This window comes from Equus asinus, chromosome 6 (assembly GCF_041296235.1).
Source record: "Equus asinus isolate D_3611 breed Donkey chromosome 6, EquAss-T2T_v2, whole genome shotgun sequence".
In the NCBI taxonomy this organism is placed as follows: Eukaryota; Metazoa; Chordata; class Mammalia; order Perissodactyla; family Equidae; genus Equus; species Equus asinus.
Window position 1 is genome coordinate 41,132,042 of NC_091795.1, and position 27,551 is coordinate 41,159,592.

General features: G+C 56.4%; 1 protein-coding gene across 5 annotated transcripts in view; it reads left to right on the forward strand.

Annotated features, from left to right (window-relative positions):
* SFXN5 (sideroflexin 5) overlaps positions 1-27,267 on the forward strand; it is a 107,977-nt gene extending 80,710 nt beyond the window's left edge. For 2 of the 5 annotated variants that reach the window (XM_014836644.3, XM_070511968.1), the window contains exons 12-14: positions 1,413-1,498; positions 7,739-7,856; positions 24,172-27,267. In XM_014836644.3, the coding sequence (XP_014692130.1) occupies positions 1,413-1,498; positions 7,739-7,856; positions 24,172-24,249 (282 nt within the window). In that variant the 3' untranslated portion in view covers positions 24,250-27,267. Of the gene's footprint in view, positions 1-1,412; positions 1,499-7,738; positions 7,861-12,356; positions 12,656-15,827; positions 16,042-24,171 lie in introns of those variants that run through there. The other 3 variants (XM_070511967.1, XM_044772666.2, XM_044772667.2) reach the window with 3 other exon arrangements.
* The last annotated feature ends 284 nt before the right edge of the window (positions 27,268-27,551 follow it).

Consider the following 27,551-nt stretch of genomic DNA (forward strand, 5'->3'; position numbering starts at 1 on the left):
CATCTCCCTATGCTTTCCAGCCTTTATCCTAATGGCGATGAGTGGCTTGTCCTGCTCTGGCCTCCCGGTGCTGGGACGGGGAGGGGTCAGCTATGAACATTTACCTCTGCTCCAGCCACTGTCCCTCATCAGCTCCCACATGGGGCCCTGAGTCTTCCTCTGTCAGTGAGACCTTCTCCATAGCCTCCAGTGTGGGCAGACCCCTCTCTGTCCCTGTCCTCCCCTCCCCACTGGTCTCAGGGAAAACCTGTCCAAGGCTTGTGCGGGGCACCGGGCTCAGGGGTGCCAATGTCAACACTGCATCCTCTGCTTTCTGCAGTGGCTCTGGGCCCCTGTCACTCCCATGCCTGTTCAGGAGACTGGAGGGACCCTTTCCCAGGCCTTCCTGAGGCTGATCATGAAGGACCCAAGCTCCTGGAAGAAATTTTCAACCCTTAGCCCATCATCACAGGGGATTTGGCCTTAGTTTCCTGCCTGACCCCAACCTATCCAGCCCTATCCTCTTCCCTGAGTGGCTGTGAGGGAGGCTGACCATGATAACTCCTCCTTGTGGACCAAACAGCAGGGGACCCCAAGCTCTTCTGCAGCCCCAGGCTTCCTTTGGCCTGACTGGTCAGCCCCTTGCAGTCTGGGGGAAGCCTCCAGGGATCCATGGGCTACAAGCCATTCCTGGAGCCTTCTCTGAGGGGCGGGAGCCCGTGGGGTTAAAGGAACTCCCCACAGTGACCGTCAGACTGCAGCACTGCCACTGAACTGTGCCTTGACCGAGCCCCCAGCCCCCGGAATCCCAAGGGAGCCCCCGTAGGAGACACAGCAGACATGCAGCAGAAGCATTTCTCCCTTACAAAGCCAACCTCTTGTCACTAAGAAAGACTCTCATCCAGAGCCAGGAGATGCAAGATCTTCCAGATCTCTGAGTTTAAGGGATGTCAAAAAGAAAGAAAAAGTAAATCCCAGAATTTCTGTCCTCCCTGGGCACCATGAGCCTCACGTGGCTCAGCAGGCCCCAGCTGTTTGTTCTGGTCCTTCCAGCGCCTGTTTTGTTTTTAGAGCATCTCAAGTCCTCCATATGCTTCCTCCCCAGCCTCTGCACCCTGCCACCGAGGCACCTCCCTGGGCACAGGCCCCTTCCTGGGGCTGCTTCTGTGTTGCCACCCCTACCCCCCACATGGCAGGTGACAGGGATCTGCTCTTTTCAAATGCATGTGGTGGGAAGCGGGAGTGGTGGGGGGGGGGGCTGGCTTTTTCTGTTGTTGGAATACAGCTTCATGAACAATTCCATGAATTATTCCATTTGGCCAGATGTGCTTAGCAGCAGTACACACACCTAAGAGTCTGGGGTGGGGTTTGTTGCCAAGTATCTGTGCCCCACCCAGGACCCCCACTCACCACAGCCTCTGCTTGACCCTCAGGCCCTGCTGGAGACAGCGCTGACACGAGTGGTCCTCCCCATGCCCATCCTGGTGCTACCTCCGATCGTCATGTCCGTGCTAGAGAAGTAAGTTGGGGCAGCCAGCACAGAGGGGCCACCATCAGGGAGGAGGGGGCCCCGGAAGGGGAACCGGCTGGCCCTGGGCAAGGGACTGAGGAGGAGCTGGCAGCCCTCCCTGCCCTGATTTGTCCAGACTCTCCCAGGCAGGCCAGCCCTGCTCTAAGGAGCTGGCGGTTCTGGAGTGTTGCGTGTCTGTATGCATGTGTGTGTGCATGTGTGTTCACATGTGTGTGTGCGAATGCACTCTGTTAGTACATGGTGCAGGACCAGTTGTGAAGAGAGAGTCTGAGGAGTGTTGTGGGAAGACTAGATGTGGGGCCAGTGCTGCCCCTTTGAGGCATCCACCATAAGGCAAATCATCACCTCCTTGAGCCTCAGTTTCTCTGTTTATAAAATACAAATAGTCCTAACTCTCTGCCTCCCTCAGAGGGATGTTCTGAGTACATATACTTGTCATGACTGTAGAGAAATAAAGGAAGACAATGATAACCATGATAGAGTGATTCTATTAACTAATGAGTGTGAAATTGAATTGTGGCGACGAAATGCCGCTCGAAGGAGAGGCTGAGCAGGGAGGGGGCCTGCCAGTCTTCATTGCAGGTTTGGACAGGCCCTGAGGACTAGGGTGAGTCTGGGGGGTGGGCAGGGAGCAGGGCAGGGTCTCGCTGGGGAGCAAGGTGAGTAAAAGCCTGGAGTGCAGGTAAAATGAGGCGATGGCGCCCTCCCTCTTGGGGGTCTAGCCTGGGAGGGGGCCCCTCAAGGCCGTGCTTGGGCCAGGGGGCAGTGCAGGATGAGGACAGGGTGGCGGCACTCCACCTGGGGCTCTGGAGCAGGGGCTTCTCCCCAGTTTGGGGACCTTCTTGTTCCCACAATATGAATTATAATAATGGCTAACATCTATTAACTACTTCCTACATCCTGGTCCTCTCTCAGCCAGGCCTATGCCCAAATGCCATCACCTCGATGAGGCCCTCTCGACCACCCCATCCAGATGACAGCCACTGTTACTCCCTCGCCCCTGCACTGCCGTATTTTTATTCACAGCACTTGTCAATCTCTGAGATTCTCTCATTCTTTATTATCTGTCTGCTCCACTAGAATGTAATCTCTATGGAGGCAAGTCAATTCCTTGCTTACTGCCCTGCACAGCATCTAGCACAGTTCTGGCCCATAGTAGATGCTCAGTGTTTGTTGAATGAATGAATAATCTGATTAGGTGTCAGAACAGTGCAACACACTATGATATCCCCATTTTACAGATGAGGAAAGGAAGGCAAACAGAGGTTATCTCATCTGCTTGCAGTCATACACTAGGAAATGTCAGAGCCTGGAGTGGCCCAGGAATATGGCTGCAAAACTGGGCTCTTCCTACCGCAGTGGCTGCCTCTTGGGTCTTCAGATCACATCACATAATCAGCATGTCTTTGGGTCCTACCCTGCGTGGAAACTGGGGAGGAGCAGATTTGGGGGCCTGGCCTCAGAAAGCCTGTATTTTGATGAGGGAGATGGGCATGACCCACACACGGGTCAGCTGCAGTTGAGACCCTGGTGGTCTGGGCGCAGCAGCAGGGGGGCTGGTCCAGAGGACAGGGGCTGCGGCTGATTCTGAGAGCAGGGGAGGATTCTGTGGAAGGGAGTGCTTTCTGGGCAGGGTGTGGGCCTGTTGTGTGGACATTGAGGAGTCCAGCGTGACAGAAGCAAAGTGTGCTCGTCAGGGCCAGCTGAAGAGGGGCCCTGTGTGCAGTGAGGAGATGATTCCTCCCTCACTCTAGAAGAGGGGTGAGTCGAGGGGTGGGGTTACCTGAGCAGGGGTGTGGCACACTGAGCACTGAGATTTAAGAAAATTAATCTTGGGGCCAGTTGGGTGGCATAGTGATTAAGTTCGCGTGCTCCACTTTGGCAGCCCTGGGTTCATAGGTTCGGATCCTGGGTGCGGACCTAGCACTGCTCATCAAGCCGCGCTGTGGCAGCACCCCACATAAAATTGAGGAAGATTGGCAACAGATGTTAGCTCAGGGCCAGGCTTCCTCACAAAAAGAAAAAAAAATTAATCTTGTATGGAAGTTGCAACATTAAACAGGACCTGGGAGAGTAATTGCTGGTGTGCCCCTGACCCTTGTATACGTAGCTGCCTTGTGGACTGAGTCTGTCCCCAAATACCAGCGACTGCAAGTAGACACAAGGAGACCACCAGGCAAATGAGGAAGGTAGGACTTCTGTCTTCAAGGCCCCTGAATCCCGAACCTGGAATTTGCTGGGGAAAAATGTGGTCTGTGATGCCTTCTTGGCTGGCATCTGAGTTGGGTTTACAGAAAATGGGGTGATGGTTAGTGTTCCATTGTTCTGGGGACTTAAATTCAGCCTTGGGAGGCCATGGGAGGTGATGGGGGATTGTTCTAGTTCTGAACCTCCCGGGCCTGGGATCTGCCCAGCTTCTGGGCTGCCCTGCGTCTGGCTTGCACACCTCAGATCTGGCTGCGTCAGACCTCAGGGTCTGAAGAAGCCCCTCAGCAGGGTAGAGCCAGGTTAGCCGCTCAGTTCTGGCTGCCTTGTATTTGGTTGGTCCTTCCCTGAAGCTCCTGAGAGGGTCTCTGGGGAGGAGAAAGAGTCCAACCCGGGCTTCCCTAGGAATATCAAGATGAACTAGACCTGGTTTGTGCCCTCAGACTTACTCACCTCGCATATATCCAGGGAACTGCAAGACTGTGAGGCCGGAGGGGCAGGGCACCGTAGCAGTGCCAGCTGAGACTCCTGGTAGGAGAATAAAATCTGGGTTCCTGCTCCCCCACTTTTGAGCAAGGCTGGTCCAGGAGACTTCCCTCAGCCTCAGTTTCCCACCTGGAGAATGAAACCCCTGCCCCTTTCCTGAAGGCCCTTGGCTCTTTGCAGGGGCCCCCTGAGCACCCCGTAGCCTTTCCAAGCAGGGGTGCTGGGGGCAGGGCCTCTGCTGAGGAGGCTGAGGGGGGCAGCAGCCCCCACCCTCAGGGAGCCCCAGTTGGGTCAGGGAGTCAGGACAGCCAGGGAGAAAAGACAAAAGAACACTTACAAAGCAGTCTACTTGCAAATTAATGGAGCGCAAACTACAACTGTGCTCCAAGTGCTGAGGGAATGCACAGCAAAGGGCAGACAAGCTGTTGTGTGGCTGCCGAGGGTGAGGCCTGACTTGCTTCGCCTCTGGCCTCGGTTTCTCCTCTCTGGAGGAGCACTCCGAGATCCTCCAGGTCCTGGGTTTCCTGCTGAATAAGAGATGTAGGAGCCCACACGGTCAGGTTCCTGTCTCTGAGACTGAAAGGAAAAGATTTGTCTCAAGTCAGAAGCAGAGGAGCCTCCATCCCCAGCCCAGAGCACAGGGGTGCACATGCCCTCCAAAACACACACACACACACACACACACACACACACACACACACACACACACATACGCACACGCACGCACGCGCAGGAAACATCCCCCCTCACTTTCCCTTGGGCTGAGGGCTCACATTCCAGCTTCACTGTCCTGAGGCAGAAGCTGGTTGGTTTTAGACCCAGAGCTGGGAGATCAGCGCCCCCCATGCCACAACATAATCCCCCCAAATTTAGAGGCAGGTGCAGTGGCTCTCTCTCACCAGCCCTGCATCCCTGGCCCTGGAGTTCACCCTCGCTCCCAGGCTGGGTCTCAGCTGGGTTGGGGTTCGGCCGCATCCTCCACGGTGGTTCCTGAGGCCGCTCCCCAGCCTCCCTCATTCCCTGGAATCCGGGTCTTTCCTTTCTCCAGGCATTCGCACATCTCGCCATCTGCATATTTTAACTCCCCCAGCTGCCTTTCCAATCCCTCCCTGCCATTTCCCTCTCCTCCTCCCCTCCCCCGTCCTGCTGTGTTCACTCTCCCGCCTGCTCTGGGCTGGGACATCAGAGGCTCCTGCTTGGCTGCTGTCTCGGTCCTGTCTCCTTCCTGAGTAGGGAGCACAGGCCAGGGGCTTCCTGGACCCCTTTCTCAGTGGGGACTTCAGCCAGCCACTCCTGAGAGAGGAGCCAAGGTCACAGCCCCACCAAGTCTGTCCTGTGTCCCCGCCAGAGTTCCCAAGGATTGAGTCCATGACCTGCCCCACACCTGCCAGGGAGGGAGCTTCACTCTTTCTCCCTGTCACCTTCCTTGCCCTCAGTGACCCTCAGGGCTGTATCTCCAGAAACTTCACACCCTCCTGGTCTGATCCCCCTCAGGGACTGAGGTCCCAGTCACTGCCACCAGGGCAGGAGAGCAGCCCCACCTTCCACAGCATCTTCAGAGCTGGGACTCCGGGCCCTGTGTGCAAGGGTGGAACCAGCCCATGGGTCCCACCTCCCTGTCCTGCTGGAGAAGGTGATCTGAGCTGAAAAAGATCTCAGGGCCCATCTCAGCCTGACTTCCGGCCCCTCCGTGACTCCATGGAAGCCTCCAGGAGGCTTTGGGCTGAGTCCAAGGGAAGTGTGAGGCTCCCCCGGAGAAGAAGGAGAGGATGGGGCACTGGACTGAGGTGGACAGGATAGTCCAACGGGCTGGAGCTTGATATAAGCACCTTTGTCCTGCTGCTCTTAATCCTGAGGAAATTCCCCTCCCCAGTAGCTCAATTCAGGCTTCATTCAACAGCTGGGCAGATCTGGGGTCCAGGCAGTTGGAAGGGCTAGCAGACCACCCAGCCACCGGGATCCTCCCTCCTCCCTGCATGCAAGGAGGGCCAGAACCACAGCAATAATCATGGGTGCTTCCTGTGCCCAGGCCTTTTACTTGCATAGAATTTACAAGTAATTGGGCTTTATTGGTACCTTAGCAGGAGCATCCTGGGGTTGGGTTTCTTAGAAGTGTGGTTGGGGATCAGCTGTTTCAGACTCATGGAGGCCTGTTCAAAATGCAGATTCCCAGGTGTACCAACTGGATTAGGATCTCATGGGGGTAAGGGGCCCTGCGAGTCTGCATTTTTAACCACCTGCCTAGACACTAAGTTTGAGAACTGTTGCTCCCGGTTTTGCTGTCTGCTCAAGGCCAGGTGCTCTTAGGATTCTTGTCCCAGGAGGTGAAGGTGGTGTGGGGTTTGCCTGTCCCCAGGAGGGCCTCTCCTGCCTGTGGCCTCAGCCAGCCCTGCTCCAGAAGGGGAGGGGCGAGAGCCCCGATTATATCCCCTTCACACCAGGAGCCAGTCTCAGTCCCGTGGGGGCCAACACAGTTGCCAAGGTCAGATTTAGTGCCCACCCAGCTTCCCCTGGCAAATAGTTCAGTCATCCATCTTGCTGGCACATCCCACCCCCGGCCTCCCCAAGTGGAATGCTTAGTGGTCCCCACCAAAGGGCCTGCTGGATTATACAAAACGTAAAGTTCTGATGGACAATACGGAAAGGTGTATTTGCCAGCTGGTGTGGCCCTCCATCTGTCTGGAGAGCCTGTTTTGTCATGGAGCTGGGGGACCCGGGGCCCTGGAGGGAAGTTTTTCATACCCCTCTCCTGCGCAGGGATCTCACCTCTGAAGCTTGCCAGGGGGAGTGGCTGCCAGCTGTGACATGCTGGTGATGAAGCTGGCAAAGGGTCCGGAAGGCAGGAGCTGGGAGCAGCATGGGGTGACAGCACTGGTGGGGAGTCAGGAGTCCAGGCAGCAGCCCCGCGGGCCTCCTGCAGACTTGGCCTTGGCACTGGGCAAGTCGCTGCCCCTCTCTGTGGCTCTTGGATTGAAGTTGACCAAGTAGGCATGGGTGTGTTCTGTTCCCATACACAGAAGAGGAACATCCCCTCCCAACTGTGTGTATGTGTGTGCAGGTGTGTGCCTGTGTATGTGTGTGTGTGTGTGTGTGGTTTGTCGCCTCCCCTGGGCTTGGCATCTACTCTGGTTTGTTTGTTATTTCTTTTCGTGCTGCCTTCAAGGACGATCTTACTCTCCTGGGTGTCCCCGAGGAGCAGGAGCTGACAGCCTCCTCTCTCGTCTCCCCCACATGTGGCCTTCTTTGCACAGGGCTGGACACATGGTGGGGTGGGTGCCCACAAATCCTCATTTATGATTTATGGTTGAGGCTTCAACTAGCAATGTCCTTCAGGGCAGGGCCTGGGGAGAGGGATGCCAATTGGGGAAGGCATCAAAGACAGAATTCCACCACAACTATTTAGACATGGGCTGGCACTGGCCCAGAACTGTGCTGCCCTGGCCCTGGGACTTGGAGCGGCACTCGACATGGTAGCTAGCGGCCCACTCACCCTGTCTTCTGGTCTCACGGGGCTCCCTCTTTCTGTCTCCCTCGAAGGACGGCTCTCCTGCAGGCGCGCCCCCGGCTGCTCCTCCCTGTGCAAAGCCTCGTGTGCCTGGCAGCCTTCGGCCTGGCCCTGCCCCTGGCCATCAGCCTCTTCCCACAGATGTCAGAGGTAAGTGAGGGAGAGGCGCAAGGGCAGGACAGGGAGGGCCAAATGGTTTGGCCATTGATTAACAAATACTTATTCAGTGCTGACTTCTTAGCACTGGGCTGGGCGCTGGGGTCAGAACCCTAGATGAGACTGGCCCAGGCTCTGACCTATCGGAGCTGAGGGTCAAGCAGTGAACACAACGATGAAACAGGGAATAGCAAATGAAGGTGAGGAGTGTTTGGATGGGAGAAGTTCAGCTGGCTGTGGGAGGACACAGTAAGGGGCCCAAACCAAGTCTAGAGGGAAGTGGCATTGCACCGGGCCTGGAGATGGGCTGCAGTTGGCCAGGTGCATAGGGGGTGAGGGGACACAGAGGCTGGGCTCACATGGTGGGAAGGCTCTGAGGTGAGGTGGCACACAGCATGTTCCAAGAGCTGAGGAAAGTCTGGAGCAGAGAGTGGAGCAGGATGAGGTAGGCCAGGTATGGGGGCCTAGGCCAGGTGGTGCCAGGAACTGGGAAGGCACAGAGGGTGAATGTCATCAGAAGGGCTGTGCAAAGCAGAACCACAGATTCCTGATTTTCAATGGTCCCCATGGCTGCATCGTGAGGCTGGGCTGGAGCTCTGGAGGAGAAGAAGGCATCAGGAGGCTGTGGCGGGCGTCCAGTGAGAGACAATGGTGGCTTGGACCAGGCTGTTGGCAGTGGGCTTCGAGAGAAGTGGGTCCTTTAAGAGAGAGTTAGGGGCCAGCCCCGTGGCCGAGTGCTTAAGTTAGCACACTCTGCTTCAGCGGCCCAGGATTTCGCTGGTTCAGATCCTGGGTGTGGACATGGCACCGCTTGTCAGGCCATACTGAGGCAGCATCCCACATGCCACAACTAAAAGGACTCACAACTAAAATATACAGCTATGAACTGGGGGGATTTGGGGAGAAGAAGCAGAAAAAAAAAAGATTGGCAACAGTTGTTAGCTCAGGTGCCAATCTTTAAAAAAAAAAAAGAACACAACATGAGATCTACCCTCTTAACAGATAAAAAAAAACGAGAGAGTTAGAAGGCAGCTTCATAGGGAATTGATGAAGAGCTGCATGTGGTGGGAGGGAAAGGGAGCCGGCAGGGTATGCGCCCGACTTTCTGGTTTTGAACAACCAGGCAGCTGTAAGTCCTACTTAACAAGCTGGAGACGCGAGGAAGGGCTGGCTTGAGGGAAGACAGTGTGTTGAGTTGGGTGGACATGTAGGATTTGAGGAGCTGTGGAATGTGTGAATGGAGGTGCCCTGTGGGGAGTTGGCTCTGGGTCTGGAATCCAGGAGGGACAAAAGAAGAGGCCACCAGCATAAAAACAGTAATGAAAGCGAGGGCAGTGGGTGGTATCAGCCAGGGAGCGTGTGGAGCAAAGAGGCCCTGGGCGGGGGAGGACGGGGGGGTGGTATCCAAGGACGAATGGCCAGGGCAGTAAGGACAGAGCCAGGTGGGGTCAGCGGGTGGTGGGCCATCCACAAGGTCAGACCCTCCTTAGAGGTCATGGTCCGTGAGGTTGAAGCCTCCGCTGGTGTCTCAGGTGTTGAAGGCAAACCCTGTCCGAGGTGTGGGGCCCAGCTGATGGGTGAGGAGATGGGGCGCAGGCTGACCGCTCAGTCCAGAGGCTGGCGCCAAGGGAAAAGAGAGAAACAGACCCACAGCTGGAAGGAGATGAGGGATCAAGAGAAGCTTTTATTGGTTTATTTTCCCATTTTTCAATGGGAGAGACTGGAGCTTGTGTAAATGCAACAGGGAAGACACTGGGAGGAAGAGGATGGGGAGAGCAAAGTCCATGAGGTGGGGGGACAGAGCACAGAGGAAGGGATTCAGGGCTTTGCCTTGGCGAGGGGAGAGCCCTCTCCCCTCTTTAGTAGGCAGAGCGCAGGCAGATGCAGTTGGGTGTGGGGTTCGGGGGTGGGGAGGTTCCAGAAGTAGTCCCGATGGCTTCTGAATTCTCATGACTAGCAGAGAGAAAGGAGGGTGGGCAAGGGGGAGGTCAGGAATCTGAGGACTACAGAGAATGTTTGAGACATTCAGAGGGGAGAATGGGAGAGACAGATGACCAAGGAAGTCAGGGAGGCCTGGGGGTGGGTACAGGGGTCAGCAGAGGGGATGGCTGAGGGAGGACATGGATCCATGGGCGTGGCCAGGACTTGTCTACCCAAAGGTGCTGGGGCCGGCTTCGGGAGAGGCCACAGGGTTCACTCAGCGGGTTTTGTGCAGCTAGAGGGGGCATTCAGGAGGTTGGTAGGAGATCAGGAGGAGCTGTGGACCCCCTTGGGATCTTAGCGGGGTTGGAGTGAAGAGGGCAAGTAAGGTGAGTGGGAGAAGCAAGTCTGATGGAGAGGCAGACCCAAGGGGGTCAGAGAATGAACGTGGTATCTGGAGTAACTGAGCTCATGGGAAGATGGAGGCTGTGGCCAGAGACCGGCCTTCTGACTTGTGATTGCAGGACTGACCCTGCTCAGTCCTCCAGAGCGCTGGTGGGAGGGGTGCAGGTTCCTGCAGGGAAGTCAGGAAAGGTGAAAATAAGGGGCCTGGGGTGATGTACCTGGACTATGAGAACTGGGGACCCAGGGTCTTAGAGTAGGAGGTGGTGACCCAGCCTCCAGCCCCAGGTCCTAGGGTGGGGGTGAGGGCTAGAGTCTTCTCTCCACTGAGCCCCAGAGTCTTAGAAGGAAACTGTGATGAGTGGGGCTCCTGTCATGGGGGGCTAGGGCACACTGGGATGGGAAGCCTGGTGTATAGTCTGTGCCAGCAGCCCCCTCAGGTCCATGGGATCCAGCCCTGTCGTGAAGCCAGGGATACCCCTCCCCATCCTCTTCCGCACCCCCCCACCCTGAAAGCTGAACAGCTATTACTCGAGGCTGGGGGACTCCAAATGGAGCCAAGGGCTCCAGGTGACCTGGAAGTTTTAAAGATGGGAGGGAGGGCACTTCGGTGGTCCTCGCATCCCCATCCTGGAAGGGCTTGGCCCAGCGCTCCCCGAAGCTGCTGCACCTCTTTGTACAGTTGGGCTGAGCCCGCAGTTCCAGGCGAGGGTCAGAGTGCTCGTGGCACACGGTGTTCAGAAGCCTTCAGTAGCTCTCATAGCTCTGCCTCTCTGCCTAGGGGAGGACCCAGGGCAGAGAAACCCCACAGTACAGGATTGGAGACCATCCCCTTGGAAGGATTTTCAAGGTCATCCAGTTTACCACCCATTTCTCTGCTGGAGAAATGGAGGCCTCGAGTAGGCGAGGGAGCAGCCCAAAGTCACAGAAGCCAGGTGCTGACATGGAAGGAAAGCCCAGAGGCCCACTTCCCATCCAGAGCTCCCAGGAGATGCTGCATCTGCTTGTTCTGTGGGATTTTCTCTCCTCATTCAACCACTTTCCCTACCCTGAGGCAGGGAAGAGAGGAGGGAGCTGGGGGGCACCCTCTGGTAGAGAAGAGTCTAGGAGTTCTGTGGGTCTTTGGCAGGTGTCCCTCGAGGACAAATAATGGAGAGATGGCCACCATCCACCCAACCAGGCCTCCAGCCCTGGCTGCAAAGAGGTGGTCTAAGTGAGCAGCCCTGGCCTCACAGAGGCTCCATGTCAAAGTCCAGGCTCCTCTCTTCCCCCGTGCCTGCCTCAAATAGGCATGAAAGTTAGTTCTTCTGGGTGTCTAACCAAAGTCCCTCTCATTGCAACCCAAGCCTCTTTCTCTAGATTGGGAAGAATATAGTCATTGCATACTGTCTGTTCTCTGGGAAAGGAGGGTTAGGACATGGTTTTCAGAGCCCTCTCCTTACCTCCGTCAACCCCAACAGCATGCAGGTGGGCCTGGGCATTATGGGGTATTTTGTGGCCCGTCTGTGACCTATGGCACCAAGGCCATCAGCCAATTGGCTGAGAGGACCTCACTCCCCCATCCGTCCTCCCAATTAACTCTCTCTAACGAGGTGCTGCCTCTGTCGTATGGGGATCATGTCTCACATCCCAGAAGCCAGTGGGATTTGCCGCAATAAGTCTAGACTTGCTTGGGCTGACCCAACCTTGCCAAGAGTCACCAAAGTTGTCAACAGGAGTAATTGCTGGAACACTAATTAATTAATTAGGGGACTTGGAGATAGAGTTTAGGAACTGGTTCCTAGAGTGGCTGGCCTGCAGTGATGGGTGTGGGGTTTCCAACCCACTAACCCCAGAGGTTGAGGAAAGAACTTTAATTCCCCTTCAATCCCTGGGGGAGAGTTTTGTCTGCTTTTTTCAAATCAGTATTTCTGCCTACTAAAATGGTGCTAATAATTACAAATAATAATAATCATAGCTACCGTTTACTAAGCATCTACGCCGCTGGGCAGCATGCTGGGAACTCTGCATATGCCTGGTATTAAATCCTCCTAATGCCCTCCAGTCCCAGGTGTCATTGACCATCAGGGATGTTACCTAGACAGTTAGATGTGTGCAGCTAAGCTTCTCATGACAGATTTTGGCTGGATATCTGGAACTTTTGGTGCATGGGAGGAACTGAAGCCGGGGAAGGGGTGAGGTCACTGTGGGCATCAAGAAAGGGCAGGAGCAGCCAGGGGCAGGGGGAGAACCCCGACCAGGTGGCTTCGTGGATGCTGAGGACAAGGGCATTTCAAGGAGGGCGGGGGCAGTGGGAGGTCTCTGCAAGTGAACTGCTGCAGGGGGACTAGAAGGAGTTGACAAGACTTGGCAACCGGGTGTTGTAGCGAGGCAAGGCAGTCTAGGAGGCAAAATGGTAGTCAAGTTTCTCTCTTTGTTCAGAGAAGTGAGTTCAGGGATGGGAAACCATTGGAGAACAGCAAAGAAAGCTGTATTCACTGGGTATTCTGTGAGTTGAAGGTTGGGAGCCTGGAGAAAGGGCAGCGATGGGGAGGGAGTGCACATTGCCCAGAGTGGAAAGGCATGGCCCCCTTGGTCCAGTAAGTAGAGGGGCCTGGTTGGCTGTGGTGGGCAAATGGGGGTCCAGAATATGACAGTCCTATGAGGTAGGCACCAGTATTATTCCGTCTTTACAAATGAGGAAACTGAGGCACATCAAGGTTCAGTACCTTGCCCAAGGTCCAAAGTTGGTAATGATGGAGTGGGCTCTGTAGCCACAGAAGGATCCCATAGCCCTCCACAGCCCACCCCCACCTCACTATAAAATGAGCTCCAGATGGCTCCTTGCTCATTTATCAGTAGGAACATTCCAGCCCTCCTACCCTTCATGGGAATTCACATCCACATTCAAGGGACATTTTGGAGTAGGTGTTTGTGCCTTTGTCTGTAACCCAGAGCTTGGGGGACAGGGGTTGTCTAGTGGGCCAGCAGGTGGGGCGGGGAACCTCCTGAGGAACTTGGGTGTGACGACGGGGGGCACAAGGTATGGCCTCCTTTCTGGGCCTCAGTCCATCACCATGCAGGGAGCATGGGGTCTGCCCAGGTGAAGCCTGTGACCTGCAGGTCAAGGCTGTGGGGCATTGGCTAAGGCCGGCTTAGCCAGGCCGTGCCCAGGCATGGACGGGCCCATCTGCACCCAGAATCTGTTCCCCACCCCACAGACACTGGGGTGCTTTCCCCTTCTTCTTTTAACTGGGAGGCTCCAGTCATAGCCCCCTGGTCTCAGGGAGCCTCCATTCTAGTGGGACAGACAGAAACCCAATAAACAAGAAATGTCAAGTGATGGTGTAGTTATGATGAAAATAAAGCAGAAGGCTGTGCTAGAGCTTGCCCGGGATGACTCGAGGTCAGGCGGGTTGTGGAGGCCTCCATGGCATGGCGGGGCCTGATTTGTGGTGGCCTTTCTGGCCCTGCCCACTCTGGAGATTGGGGCTCCGGGGTCCAGGCAAATGTAGTCATCTCAGTCCTCTCCCAGGCACACATGAGCGTGTGCGCATGCACACACACACACACACACACGCACATGCTAGTGCCTTAGCTCCCGCGAAGGAGATGCCCTGGGTCCAGTTTCCGGGCCCATGGGCTTGGCTGCCACAAGAGGCTGGACCGGGGGTGGTGAATGTCCCTCCAACTCCGACAGCCGGTGTTCCCCACCTGGGAGCACTTCCAATCCCGTTTAATGAACCTCATGCCTCCCAGAGCAAGAAGCAGTACCTTGGCCAAAACCCCCTCCTGCGTCCCTGCCTGTTTCTGTCTCTGTCTGTCTTTGTGCCCCTTTCTCCCTTTCCCCGTTCCTCTCGGGCTCTCCCCTCCCCACCCCATTCCTCTCTCTTTCCACCCCCGACTGTTCCCCCAGGAGCTCGGGGGCTGGGGACAGGGCTGCACGTACAAGCTGGAGCCATTGTTCGACAATCTGTTTTTGTCTTCATCTTGTTGGCAGGCGGCAGGAGAGGAGCAAAAGGTTAATGAGGCACTGTGCAGCGGGATTACCGCGTGAACGGGCGAGCGGCGGGCGGGCGAGCCAGCCGTGGTGACAGGGAACTAATTAGAAGCAGTTTAACAGGAGGAAAAAGTGAAATCTCCTCTTCACCAACTGTCAATAATTAGCTGATTTGGTGAGGTTGAAATGTGTCCACAGGAAAAGGTGGGGCTTTTCTGTGGATGAGTGAGTCTCGGGGGATTGGGGACCACTGGGGGCTCTGCCCTGTCCTTAGGTAGGATTGGGGCCAAGGTTCCCCCAGGCCTGCCCTCCTCCGCTCTGGCTGCCATCCCTCAGCCTCAACTATCCGTATGACCTTGGTCTTAACCTGAGAGACCTCTGTTTCCCCAGCCATAAGATAAGGTGTTGAAACTAAGTTTCTTCCTGGCTCTGCCCATTAGGCTTCTGGAAGTGACACCATGAGACAGGGCCCTGGTACCAGAGTCAGGGGAGCTGACAGCAGACTGTGTGACCTTAAGTCAGAAGCTGACCCTCGGGTGTCTCATCTGCAGCATGGGTGTGCCCTCTGAGGGCCACCTTCTGGGGCCAGGCACGGCTTGAATCACAATGGGCAGAGCCTAGCCTTCCTCGGAACATGCCTTGTAGCCCCCAGACCCTCACTCTCTCTTTCTGGCCTCCCAGGATCACTAGGGGCTGAGGTGAGAGCACAGGAAAGACCCTCTGGCTGGGCTGCTGGTGGAGGAGAGAGCCCTGGGCTGCTTCTGTAGGGCTGGGGGATCTCCAAGTGTATACGGCTCTGTTCCCTGGGGACAAGGAGTCAGGTTCACTAGCAGCAGGGTTGCATCCTGTTGGGCCTGTTTTCCCTGTTGGCCTACCCTGCAGTTGACTGTCAGTTGTAGGGCTCTTGGGCCCTGCGCTTTGGCCTTCCCTGACACCTCAGCAGGATACCCTCTCCCAACCCTCCCTCTGCCCCTCCAGCTTCTGCCAAACACCTTGACTGGGAGAAGAGACATCATCAGAGCCCCCGGGCTTCCTGCTCAGAGCCTCCCATGTCAGCCCTGCCAACGCCCCCAACTGTCCCTCTCACCTCAGCCCTGGAGGGTCCAGGCACTGAGGGCGTGTTCTGAGGAAGGCTGAGGCCCTCCTCATGTCCCCACGCCACTCACAAGCCGCGCCCCACCCTGGTCCCAGAGGGTGGCTCTTAGAGGGTCAAGCTCAGTCACCCCACTTCTCACTCCCTGACTCCCAGCCCTCGCTGCTCCCCCTTCCAGCTCTCAGAGTTAAGGAACAGAGAGGCGCGCCCTCCCTCCCTGGGAAAAGAATGTGGGTACCCCCAGTGGGTGCCAGAACCTCCACCATCCCTCTCCTCATCACCAGCCCTGAGGAAAATGGTGGTTTTGATGAACCAGCTTGGCTGGGAGCTGTGACACCCTGGAAGCAAATGTCTCCCCGAGCTTGCCTCTCTTTCTCTGAGAAAGCATTTGAATGAGCTCAGGTCTACATTCGACCTGTTCTAGAAATGACCCTTCCCCCAGGAAGTCCTCCCTGATGAGCTCCACCAGGATCTGTCTCATCTCACACATGTAGACTCTGGTGGTGTGTGTTTCCTGGGTCCCATCTCCCTCCTGGGGACAACAGTCTTTTCTCCCTCTCTCAACACATAGGGTGTCCCTCAGGCTGAGAACTGGCGCTCTTTCTCCACACCTAATACAGAGCATGGCTCACCTGGACTCGCCTTGACTTCGTGAGTCTCCTGCTTCTCCTGCTCTTCCAGGGCTGACGTGAGGCCAGAGACAACGACTAGGGGACATTGTGTCCCTTCTGAGTCCACAGGCGTTCACTATCTCCCCGAGCAGGGCCTCCTCCCCTCCCATCTGACATCCATCTCCTGCTTTGCTTGGAGATGTTTGTTTGGGGTTTTTCTCATTCACTGGTTTAAGCAGCCCCTACTGGACTCCGAAGCGGGCTATTTTTACTGTCAGAAATCTGCCGCCTCCCCGCCCGCTGCTTTCTTGGAGTTTGCCCACAGGACCCCCCAGGAGGGACGGATGGGAATGGCAAAGCCGCTCGGAGCCCAGGAACGCCAACGCCACCTGTCATGTTGCCTGTTCCCCACACCCCCACCCCAAACCTGTGCGTGCACACGGGCCCACGCATGAGCACACGCACGAACACGCACACACGTGCCCCAGCGGCAGGCCTCCGCAGGGCCGCCTCTCAGCCTGTCCCTCCCCGGTTCTTTCTAGGACTTTCTAGAACACCTAGCTGAATTCAGGACAGGGAGGGAGGAGGCGTGGTTGTGCAGAGCTTCTGTTGAGAGGATTAAAGCCATCAATATGTGCGAAGTGTTTAGAACACAGCAAAGGCTCATCCTCCGAGCTATGAGGAGACCCAAGCGAGCAGGACCAGGCCTGGGCACTGGGATGACCCCGGAGTCCTGCCTTCTTTCTGCAAATTGCACAGGTTTTCTAAGCCTCCAAAGGGTTCTCCCATCCATTTCTTGATACTATCCTCACTCCAGCCCCAGGAGGTAGAAAATCTTCCCACTGTACATATGGGGAAACTGAGGCCCAAAGGCTGTGAAGATGGAGGACAGAGAATGATTCTGAGATTGGTCCACCAGAGGGCACCCAGGAACAGTGCACAGCTCCAAAATGGGGAGGGGGCCTGAGCATCCACTGGGTGCACATCGCACAGGGGAGGAGGAAAAGTATAAAACAGGATGCCTGCACTTGGAGAGCTTCAGTTCAGTTTGATTCAGCCATTGTTGAGGACCGACTGTGCACAAGCCAGGGGGATACTGCCTCAGAGACTCACACGGGTTGGGTGGGGGATGGCCGTATTCACGGATAGTGTACAAACTGGCCTGTGACTGGGGATGTGATGGAGATGGAAATAAGTGCCAGGGGTGCCAGAGGTGGCACCAGTGGATTTAGTCTGAGAAGATCAGGGGAGGCTTCCTGGAGGAGGCAGCCTTAGAGGATTAGGATATAGCTGGATTCAGACCTCAAAGCCTAAACATACAACATACTGGAAATCGAGAGCAGCCGATGGATGAGCAACCTGGAGAGGGTCCCAGAAGACCTTGAATGTCCAGCCAAGAAGTCTGACATTCACTGGGAAGGCAGTGGGAGCCCAGAGCCACCACCAGAGGCCTAGCCCAGGAGTCCAGGCTCAGGCCTCAGCTGCTCCTCAGCCCTGGCCTAACACCCCTGCCCTCTAGGATACTCAGGATAGCTTCCCCAAAGACGGAGCCCGGAGGTGTGTGTCTGAGCAGGACCCGAGGCCTGCCCGGCCTTGGTGAGACAGGGTGGGATGTGGCTGCCTGGGAGGTAAGCTGGTTCCTGGCTTGGCAGAGGCCTCAGGCACACAGGATCAGCCAGGTGCTGGCATGGGCATTGGACCCTGCATCAGTGTCGCCACCAACTGTGGACCGTCAGCGGCCCAGATCCCTGACCAGAAGCAGGAGGCAGCTTTGAGCCGTGTCACAGGGTCACGCTGAACACCCTACCCCCCAGCCCTGTGCCTTTGAAAAGGAGGCGGAAAAGACACAAGAAGAAAGGCAGGGAGGAGGAAGGTCTTTGTAGTGGGTAAAAGCCCCTGAGAAGGGGGCACAGGCCGGGATCCAGTTTCCTGTTTACGTCTCGGCACCTTAGCTCCAGGTTCAAATATGTAAACTATCCGCCCGGTCTGGCTGCAGGTGTGTGTGCTCCCGAGGCTGCAGAGGCAGAGGTGGCCCCAAATGCATTCCTGACCCTGGCCCCACACCCAGGATGAGCCAGGAGACAGGCAAATAGCTCAGGGTTAACCCTTCCTGCACCACGAAGGAAGGCTGTCAGGCTGTTCTAGGGGACTCTGGGGCCAGCCGGGCGTTGGGGTGCTCAGGGGAGGCTAGGGGCAACCAGACATGGTGCTTCGTGTTTGCTGCCTCTGACCTTAGATGTAACTGGAAGTCTGGGGGTATCTGCTGCTGGGGGCAGCAGGGTCTGGCTGTGTCTGGAGGGTGGGGTTGGGTCTCTGATATTGGGGCAGGATACAGATGAGGCTGTCTGGAGCCGGGGTGGAAGTTCTGTCCCAAGTCAAGGAATGCGAGCAGGGTAACGCTGCTTGTCTCATGGCAGGGTGGGCCTGTTTCCAGCAGGCCTACATCTTCCTGGCACCTCAGTTCTTGGGCTGGGGGGTACCATCAGCCAGTGCTGATTCCTTGCTGGTGCCTGCAGTCCCACCCTCTAGGGTTCTGGCTCCCCATTGCAGACACCACCTCCCTGGAGGGCTCCTGCTGACTGGCTATCAGTTGCCTGGGGAGGAGTCCACCAGAGGAAAGGAGGGAACCACAGGTTCCTGCCTGCCCTCCCCTGGCAGCCTGGGGCTAGGTCACCCCTTCTGGCTGCGGCCACTCCTTGCCCAGCCCCATTTCTCCTTGTCAACTTCTCCCCAGAGGAGGCCACTCAGAGCTCATCTGTGGTCAGAACCAAGCCCCTGTCCTCAGCCCACTCTCCTGGGGCTCTAGCCTTTACTGAGCTGGTGCTGGTGGCCCTCCTTGCTGCACCCACTCCTCTCGCCGGGCCTTGGCCCTCCCTCCCTCCACAACCCACCTGTGAGCCTCTGTGGCCACCACACCATTCTGATGCCGACATGGCATGTAAAGCCCACTTCTGCTTCTTACTCATCAGCCCCCCAAACAGCAGGGTGACCCCAAGAGAACAGCACAGCATTTTGTCCCTACCTCTGAGAACCTGGAGCTGGTTAGGGCAGATGCAGGGCACTCCACTGGCCTCACTCAGTACCTGAGTCACATTCATTTACCAGCAGGGCCCTGGATGTGCTTTCCGAGGAGGACACTTGGCCCCCCCATACCTCAGAGAGGTGATCTTCAAGGGAGAGGCAGCCCAGGAGTCCCCACCCCAGCCTCCCTTGCTGAGCCCAGTGATAAGGACCCCCAACAGTCCTGACACCCGTGAAACCTCAAGATGGTGGGCCATTTGCCCAACCTCCAGCCATGGCCAGAGAGCTGGTGGGGTCTTACCTAACGGCCAGTTGAATTGGCTCAGGACAGAAGTGAGAGGCTGTGACTGGGTCAGCACTAAGTGGGAGTTAGGAAATCTGGAACCCAGAGGCCACCAAATTCCATTGCCAAGACCAAAGCCTTTCATCCCTCACTAGGACCACTCAGAAAACTGTCTGCCTGGTGTCCATGCTGCCTGGTGTCTGTGGCTCCCTCTGTCACTGCTTCCACTCCTTGGGCTGATACCCCAAGGCCGCCGTCATGGGCTTGTTCCCTATACCCGCCCCTCCAATGTGCCTGTTCCCCAGGCCTGGCACCCTCCCCTTCCATCTGCTCTCCTGGGCAAGCTCCTCCACTCCGGGGCCTCTGGCTGTGCTCACACACCCCGGCCTCACTCTCTTGCCCATACACCTGCCCAGAGCTCCAGAACCTGGGACCTGTCTGCCTTCCAGACCTCTCCACCTGGGGGACCCGATATGGCCAAACCTGAGCCCATCACCCTCCCACCCTGACCCGTCCCCCTCCCATCTTTCCTGCCTCTGAGAATGGCGTCACCAGCCACCCCAGCTCCTGAGCTAGAATTAGGAGTCATCCAACACACAGTCATCCTCGACACCTCCCTCTCACCCCCACACGGGATTGGTCATCAACTCCTGTGGATTTCATCTTCAGAAAGGATCCCCAGCACATGCTTCTCTCAGTCTGGATCATGGCCTGCTCCTGCTCAGAATCCTTCAATGGCTCCCCATTGCCCTCCGATAAAATGCTGACACCTTATGGCCTACAAGGGCCTGGTTTTCCCAGCCCCCTTTCCTGCCACATTCCCAGTCTGCCCAACATCGCCCCCACCCAACGGGCTATGCTGGCCAGCTAATGCTTTTCCCTTTGCCCACCAAGCTTTCTTGCCCTCTCTTATGAAAATCCTCCATTTTCCACCTCCTCCAAGAAGTCCTCCTTCCTTATTCTTTCATCAATACATGGAAACGCCCACCCCCTCCCCAGTTTCCATGGCACTCTGTCTCTCTGGGATCCATCTGCTTTCATGTCTGACTCCTCCCCTAGACTTCAAGCTTCTCAAGGGCATGGGCTAGTCTTGTCCATCTTTGTGTGCCCAGCCTTGGTGTATGGAGTTGGCAGCCATAAACATCTGCTGACTTGAGGGCCTATCGAATTGAAATGAAAGGAAAAGCCTTGAATGCCACCTCTGTCCCCAAGCCCCTGCTTTGGAGGGCCTTGACCACCTCCCCCTGGAGCCTTCCCATTGCCCGCATCTCCCCCAGGCGTCCCTCCTACCTGCAGCCCTCAGCGCAGTGGGGAGCCTGGGGGGACCTGGGTCTGTGACAGCCCCCACAGCGAGGGCAAGGCCTCGGTCTCCCCCCGGACCAGCGCTCTCCAGGGAGTGGACCAAGTGGGCCGTGGCCCTGGCCCGTGGTCCTCCACCGTGGTGGTGAGCAGCCCTGCCGATTTTAATGCGGGCCTCAGTGCTTCAGTGAAAGCCGGCATGGGAAGTTGCTAATAATGGCACTAAAATAAAATATGCTACATCTGTTATGGGTAGCAGAACAAAATTAGCTGCTCACACCTCTGACATCCAAGATGTCTTAACTTAAAATACTCCTTGGCTTACTTTACATCATTTACTGATTATATTTAAAAGAAATACAATTTTGCAATTACTGTTCTTTCCAGCGTGATATCTATGCATCATTTTCCTTTTATGTTTATATATTTCTCCTTCATTAGTGCAGTCTGAAGGGTGATTAGGATTCTTCAAACATTTTACAGAGGTTAAACGTTGATTAAGATTTAATTATTACTGTAAATAGCTTGGAATGACATATGGTGCAAAAGCCTGACATATGTGCATTTGAATAAATGAAGTGCTATTTCCCAGGATGCCTCAGTAGCTGTTTAACAGCTTTCCCGAAGGGTTATGTTACACCTCATGGTAAGATTGCTGGGATGTTATATTTTGTTGGTTTTTGCAGCTGAAAGCTAAGAACAGTTTTCCAGTTTTTTAAAAACATTGAATATTTTAAATACCTAAATTGTTTTGCACAAATTTTTGCTAATTTGTCTAACTAGGTTAAACATTTTCAAAAGCATTTAGATTTTTAAGCGTGGGTGCTGTGCATTGTGTCAGTGGCAGCGTGGGGACGAGGGGAGCTGGTGGGGTGGAGGGGACTCGGAGGCCGGCAGGGGTGGGGAGGGAGGAGGCAGTTTGAGGAGAGGGGGTGGGGAAGAGGCCCAGGCCCTGAGCCTAGCTCTTGTCTCTTTGGCCCTCTCAAGTGGCAGAGCCTGGGTATTGGGTTACCAGGGACTGCAGAGGCAGGGTCCCCCTTCTCCAGGAACTCCGCCATGCCCACCAGCGCTGGTCCACACCGAATTCCCTCTTGTCTGGCCTGTGGCATGCATGGCCTGGGCATGACTGAGTTCTTCTAAGGCAGGGGCTGGTCTGTGGTACCTTCTGCCTGCTCCCCAGGGTTGCCATGGTTGCAGGTACCTGGGGACCAAGTTCAGCTGAGCTGAGTTACAAAGGCCTGGTGCTTCCTTGAATCTGCCCAGGGCCCTGTCAGTCTGGGGCGCCCCCCACGAAGGGGCTCAGGCATCCTCACTGGCTTAGTCCCTGGAGCTGCAGACCAACATCTGGGCTGCTGTGGAGCCTCCAGGGGGACCCTGTCCTCCCAGTGCCTTCTGCCTCTCTTTGTTCCACTCATTTATTCAATGCTTACTGACTACCTACTGGGTACCCATCACTCGGCCTCGAGGAGGCCGGGAGAAGCAAGATCACACACTGCATTCCTGCCTCACGGAGCTTGCAATCTAATGTGGAGAGTGGGGAGATGTGTGAACGGTCAACCTCAAAACCACATGATACGACTCAGATTGAAGAAGGGCAGGGAGCTGCGGGGGCCTGAAGAGGGACTTGTTTCTTCGCTTCCCAAAGAGCTGGAAGCAAAATGCTTTGAGACTCATCTGCCCCTTTGGAAAGAAGGGCCTGAAGAGGTGGCCACACCCAGGCTGGATGAGGGAAGATGTCCAAAGCTGAGGCACAGAAGATAAGCCGAAGTCCAGGGAAATCCGGGTCGGGGAGGAGGAGAGGCAGTGGCAGAGGGGCCAGCTCAGGCAGACTCAGGGTGGGACCAGCTCAGTGTCTCTGAGGCCCTGAAATAAGTAGGTGTGCCGTATCTCCAGTCCCAGGAGAAGGGTGGTGAAAGTTGGCAGGGGCAGGATGGCGCACAGGTCTGGACTGGGTCCCTGAGGGCAGTGGGGCCCTGAGCCAGTTTGTAACAAAGAGGGGCATGACCACACTTGTGGTTGAGAAGGCTCGCACTGGCTGCGGTGGGGGATGGACTGGAGTAGGTGAGACTTGAGGGGAGGGAAGGAAAGAGGAGGCAAGGAGGCCCCAGGGTCTCTGGCGCGAGCGCCATTGGGTGGCACTGTGGGAGCCTGCTTAGGGCAGTGGGAGATGGTGAATTTAGTTCCATTTTCGATGGGTTCAAGTGCCTGTAAGACATCCATGGAAAAGTCTAGCAGGCAGTCGGCTGTGAGCCCAGGGCTCAGGGGAAAACGTAGCTGGAGACTCCTCAGATCTGAGAGTCACCAGGAGGGTAGAGTCACCCAGGGGTGTGTGCAGGGAAGAGAGCCCAGCTAGACCAGGCCCCGTGGACCTGAGAAGTATCCAGCGGATGTTACAAAAAAGGAGCCAACAGTGCCCCTGGAGAGAAAGATTTTCATGGAGTGTAGTGGGAAGAGAAGCCAGATTTGCTGTGGGTTGAAGAGTCAGTGGGAGTGAGGAGGTGGAGATGGCCAGTGTAGACAATGCCTTAAAAAAACTTGGATGTTGGGGAGGAGAGAGACCAAGCGGTAACTGGTGCGGGACGTGGGGTTAACGGAAATTTTCTCAGATGGGAGGTTCTTGTCTGTGCTGAAATGCTGGTGCGCAGGAGTCAGTGGACTGAAAATGTGGGAAAGAGGGTGGACAAGCCAGAAGTGGGCTGCAGGAGTGGGAGGCAGGGAGGTGGAGCCCAGAGGGGATCTGCCTTCCAAGGGGAGGGATAGCTGCGGTGGGGGGCAGGAGGGCAGGTGTGGAGCAGAGTGGACACAGGTAGGCCATGGGTTTGATGATGGGGTGCTGAGGGGTCCCTTCTGATGCCTTCTGTTTTCCCCCTGAAGTATAAAGAAGGCTCATCTGCTCAGGATGAGTGGGGAGCTGCGGGGGGCGTGGCTGAGGAGACAGAGAAGGGCTAAGGTGGCCTCTGGAGAACGGGAGAGGGAGTGGACCAGCAGTGTGGCCCGGGGGTGGGGGTTTGCTGGCCACTCTGAGGGTCCAGCCAAAGTCAGGAACAGTGACTGTCGAGTGGTCTACATTAGGTGGTCAGGTTCTTGTGGAGAGAGGGTGGATGCATGATTGGGTTCCTCCAAAGCAGGGCTTCTGCCAGTCAGGGCTGGAAGGATGTTGGGGTGAGGGAGTGGCTGGAGTGATGGTCCCTGGTGTCCCATTGGAGGGGGAGGGTGTGAGGACTGAGGAGTCTGAGGCCTGAGGTCTCGGTGGTCTGAAAACAGATAGGGAGAGTGAGTGGGATGCTGGAAGGATAGGGGACTGTGGGGTCCAAGAGGGTGGGGTTTGGATTTAAGGAGTCTGAGTGGAGCAGCCCTGGGTGGTGCCCAGGTCCAAGGTGTGGCCCAGGGAGTGGGTTTGTGCAGTGCAGTGGCCAGGGTCCTTGGAGATGAGGGAGACACTGTAAGAAGCCAGATGTTCACCCACAGGGCCATGCCGTCAGAGAAGGAGGCAAGACCTGGGCTGGAAGGGATGCTGTGAGCCCATGGCAGACGGCAGGAAAGAAGGAAGATGTGTCATTAGGTGGCATGCTGGGCCCTGGCTGGGGGTGCTGGAGGCAGAGGCGGAACTGCGGGCACCAGGATAGTCCTAACTGCTACTCCCAGCCTCCCCGTTCACCCCTCCCTCCCCTTTCCTCTGTCTGTTCTCACTCTCTCCTCAGATTGAAACATCCCAACTGGAGCCTGAGATTGCCCAGGCCACCAGCTGCCGGACAGTGGTGTACAACAAGGGGCTGTGAGCGGTAGCAGGCCAGCCGGCCTGGGGACAGAGCGTTGTCCAGGCCGGGGAGTTGGGGACAGGGAAGAGGTCTCATGGGCTGCACCTGCAGAGAGGGGCAAACCGAGCCCCCCAGTCCTGGGCCACCTGGCACTGCAGTGGTAGAGACTAACCCATTCACCTGTTAACATAAGGGTGAGGAATTCTAACACATTTCCTATAAAAATAATCAAGTGCATTTCTGGGCCTTACGTGGGGTTGTCATAACTCTACTCAGCACAATTATGTGTGAAGCTGAAAAATTGTAGAGTGCCCACAGGGTAGAATTAGGATCCTTTTATACTTTGGTTTCTTTTTTCTTTTTCTTTTTTATCAGAATCAAGTCTGAGCCTTGGCTGCAGCTGCCCAGATGCGGCAGGTGGACAGGTGGTAGTGTAGGAGTGGGCCTGGGAGTTGGTGGATTTAAGAGATTACCGTAGCTGGGTTCGATGGCTCCCAGGGCTGGGCTGGGGAGAGGAGGGGAGGCAGTCTCCACCTCATAGGATGAATTGGCTACAACTAAGGTCCTCAGGAGGTGGTCCAGGGAGTCAAGCAGCATGGGAGGCCTCTGGAAGATTCCTTGGGTGGCTGGCTCTGAGGGTGGCCAGCCTTTATCCATGCCACATCTGTAGAACCAGTTCCTCTGCACGAAGTCCACTGACACACTGGGACTGGTGTCACCCTTCGTGGAGCCCTGATGTATTTGAGGCCCCTGAGATGACCCCAGCTCCAGGCAGGAAGCCCCAAGAAGGAATGATGTTTTCTGGGAACCACGGACTGCACTCCTTCCAGGCACCAGGCTGGACGGCTGGGTGTTGGGGCTGAGAGTGGGCCTGGAGCCAGGCTGACTGCATCAGGGGGGCCTCTCCAGCCACAGAGGCTGCCTGCCCCATCCAGCTGCATCCTGACTGGGAGGGTCTCGTGCCTGAGGGTGTGGAGGCCAGATCTCTAGGCATCTATCTGAGAGGCAACATCGACCCAGGAACAGTGGGCCCCAGCTCTGGCACTAATTTGGGCTGTGTGACCTTGGACAAATCCACTCCCTTCTCTGAGCCTCCACTCCCTATCCAGAACCAGAAGACTGGATCGAGGGGATCCCACCTGCTCTTCCAGCTAGACTTCGTCTTTGCCTGTCCTGCTTGGATGCTGGTCATGCCAGGCACATCCCCAACGTGGACACTGGACTGGGAAAAGGGCAGGTCCCTTTGGGAATGGCCAGCAGTTTGCCCTCAGAACCTGGACTTTGCCCTTCTGTGTGTGACCCCAAATCTTGGGAGAACTTGAGCTTTGCCAGACACTTTACAGTTCTGAAGGAGGAGGCAGCATGGGTGCCTGGGCCTGAGTGTGGGGTCACATGTGGGTGCGTGCCACCTCTCGCCCCACAGGGCCCTCCAAGGCCACTGGCTGCCGACTCCCATCTCCCTCCCATTTGCGGGCCAGGAGAGAGGAGAGAGCTCTGCAGAAGAAAGCAGGGCTGAGGTGAGGGTGAACAGGGTAACCCCTTGTCTTAAAGGCCCAAGCAAAGAGGAAGTACGGGCCTCAATGCACCCCTCGCCTGACCCCAACTGGAATAGAGCCCTGGACAGGCAGCTGCAGGGCCTCCCTCCCCTGGTGACTCCACCTGGGGAGAGACCTGGCTGGAGGTGAGCATAGGTGCGTGCAGGAAAAGGCTGGCGCCGGGCAGCAAGGGCGTGGCCACAGCGGCTCTCCATCCTGAGGGCAGGGGTAGGTGCCCGCGGGTCTTCCACGGGCATTGACGCATGCACCTCCCAGAAGCCCCTGCTGCCCTCACCTCCCAGCCAGCCCTGGAACCCCCAAGCTAGCTCTACAGGACACTGCCCTGAGGGCTCCCTACTCTCCTGAGGAGCTGCCGACCTCCTGCCCATCAGGAAAGGGAGAAGGCAGAGACAAGGAGAACAAAACAGCAGAGTGGACGGGTGCCACAGTGTTGGAGGGGCAGGTATTTTTAAGCTAATCTCGCCATAATGTGAATGTGCCAATGACTGGGGGCTAGGCATGTCTCAGTCCTCTTTTGAAAAGCTCACTTCAAGCTCCCCCTGCCCACCTCTCATTGGGTCTTGTTCTTGTGCACTTTACCTTGGGACCAAAACTGCCCACCCTCGCCCCATTCTCACCCCCTCCAGAGGCCTGGCAGAGATGGGGTCTTCAAATCCCTCTCTGTGCTGGCTGCCTGGGCCTGTCCCAGCCCAGCCCTGTGGCCTCAGCATCTCATAACCTACTTACTTTGTCTCTTGGGTGATTTCTAGTCATGCTCCCAAATGCAATTTCAGGTGAGCTAAGGGGGCTCCTCCTGGTGGAGGAGGCAAAGGATCCTTTTAGCTCAGGGTGATGGTGACGCAGGTTCAGCGGGCCATGCTGCTAAGCCCTGGTCTGGCTGCAGAAAGCACAAGGGGAAACTTTTGGCCAACATCCATCCCCAACTCTGCTGAGGCCAGAGGAAGGGAGTCCTAGTGGGCAGACTGGCTCATGACTGAGGCGGCTGCCCAGCCAGAACCCACAGGTCAGGGCTGGCCCAGCTGTGCCACAGTACAGGGCACACCTGCAGCTGGTTCTCCAGCCCTTGCGCACCCACCCGACCCTCCTCTGGTCATGTCCAGCTTTCCCTCAGGCTCGGGGATGCCCTTCTCCCATTTCTGGAGAGCAGTCTGAGGGTGCAGGGACCAAAAGCCCAAGACAAGATGGCTGCTGAGTCAAGATGGCCGACAGACCCCTTTCCACTTCCTGGTTGTGAGCCGGCTTACTTCCTGTCCTGGGCCTCTAGCCCCGGAGAAGCGTGGAGTCCTGAGAGGAGAAGGACTAGTGGACAGAAGCAGAGGTGATTTTCCAGCCCTGGGCTGGTGTGAGTCAGGCATCAGCACACATGCCTCGGCCACACCCAGGGGGCTCCGCAGTGTCTTTTTAACTTCTCAGAAATTTTCTCAATCTCTGTGATTTATGTAATACTAACGAGCTGTGGGCAATAAATGATGGATTTAAAGCATCAGGGCTCGGCTTTGTGAATTGTGGGTGGGAGAGGGGGGAGTACGGAAACACGGCAGGAAGAAGCCAAGAGCTGCCTGAGGATTTTGTGGGAAGGCCCCAAGGAAGGTACAGACCAGGCTCCAGGAGGGGTCAGGCCCGAGGCCCAGAGGGAAGAGAGGAAAGGATGCAAGAGCATGTGAGGGCAGGAAGCCGGACAAAGTGGGTGAGTTGATATGCTGCAGAAGGACACCCCCCCACACACCTATACAGAGCTGCTCCTGAGTGCTCACTAAGGGCCCCACT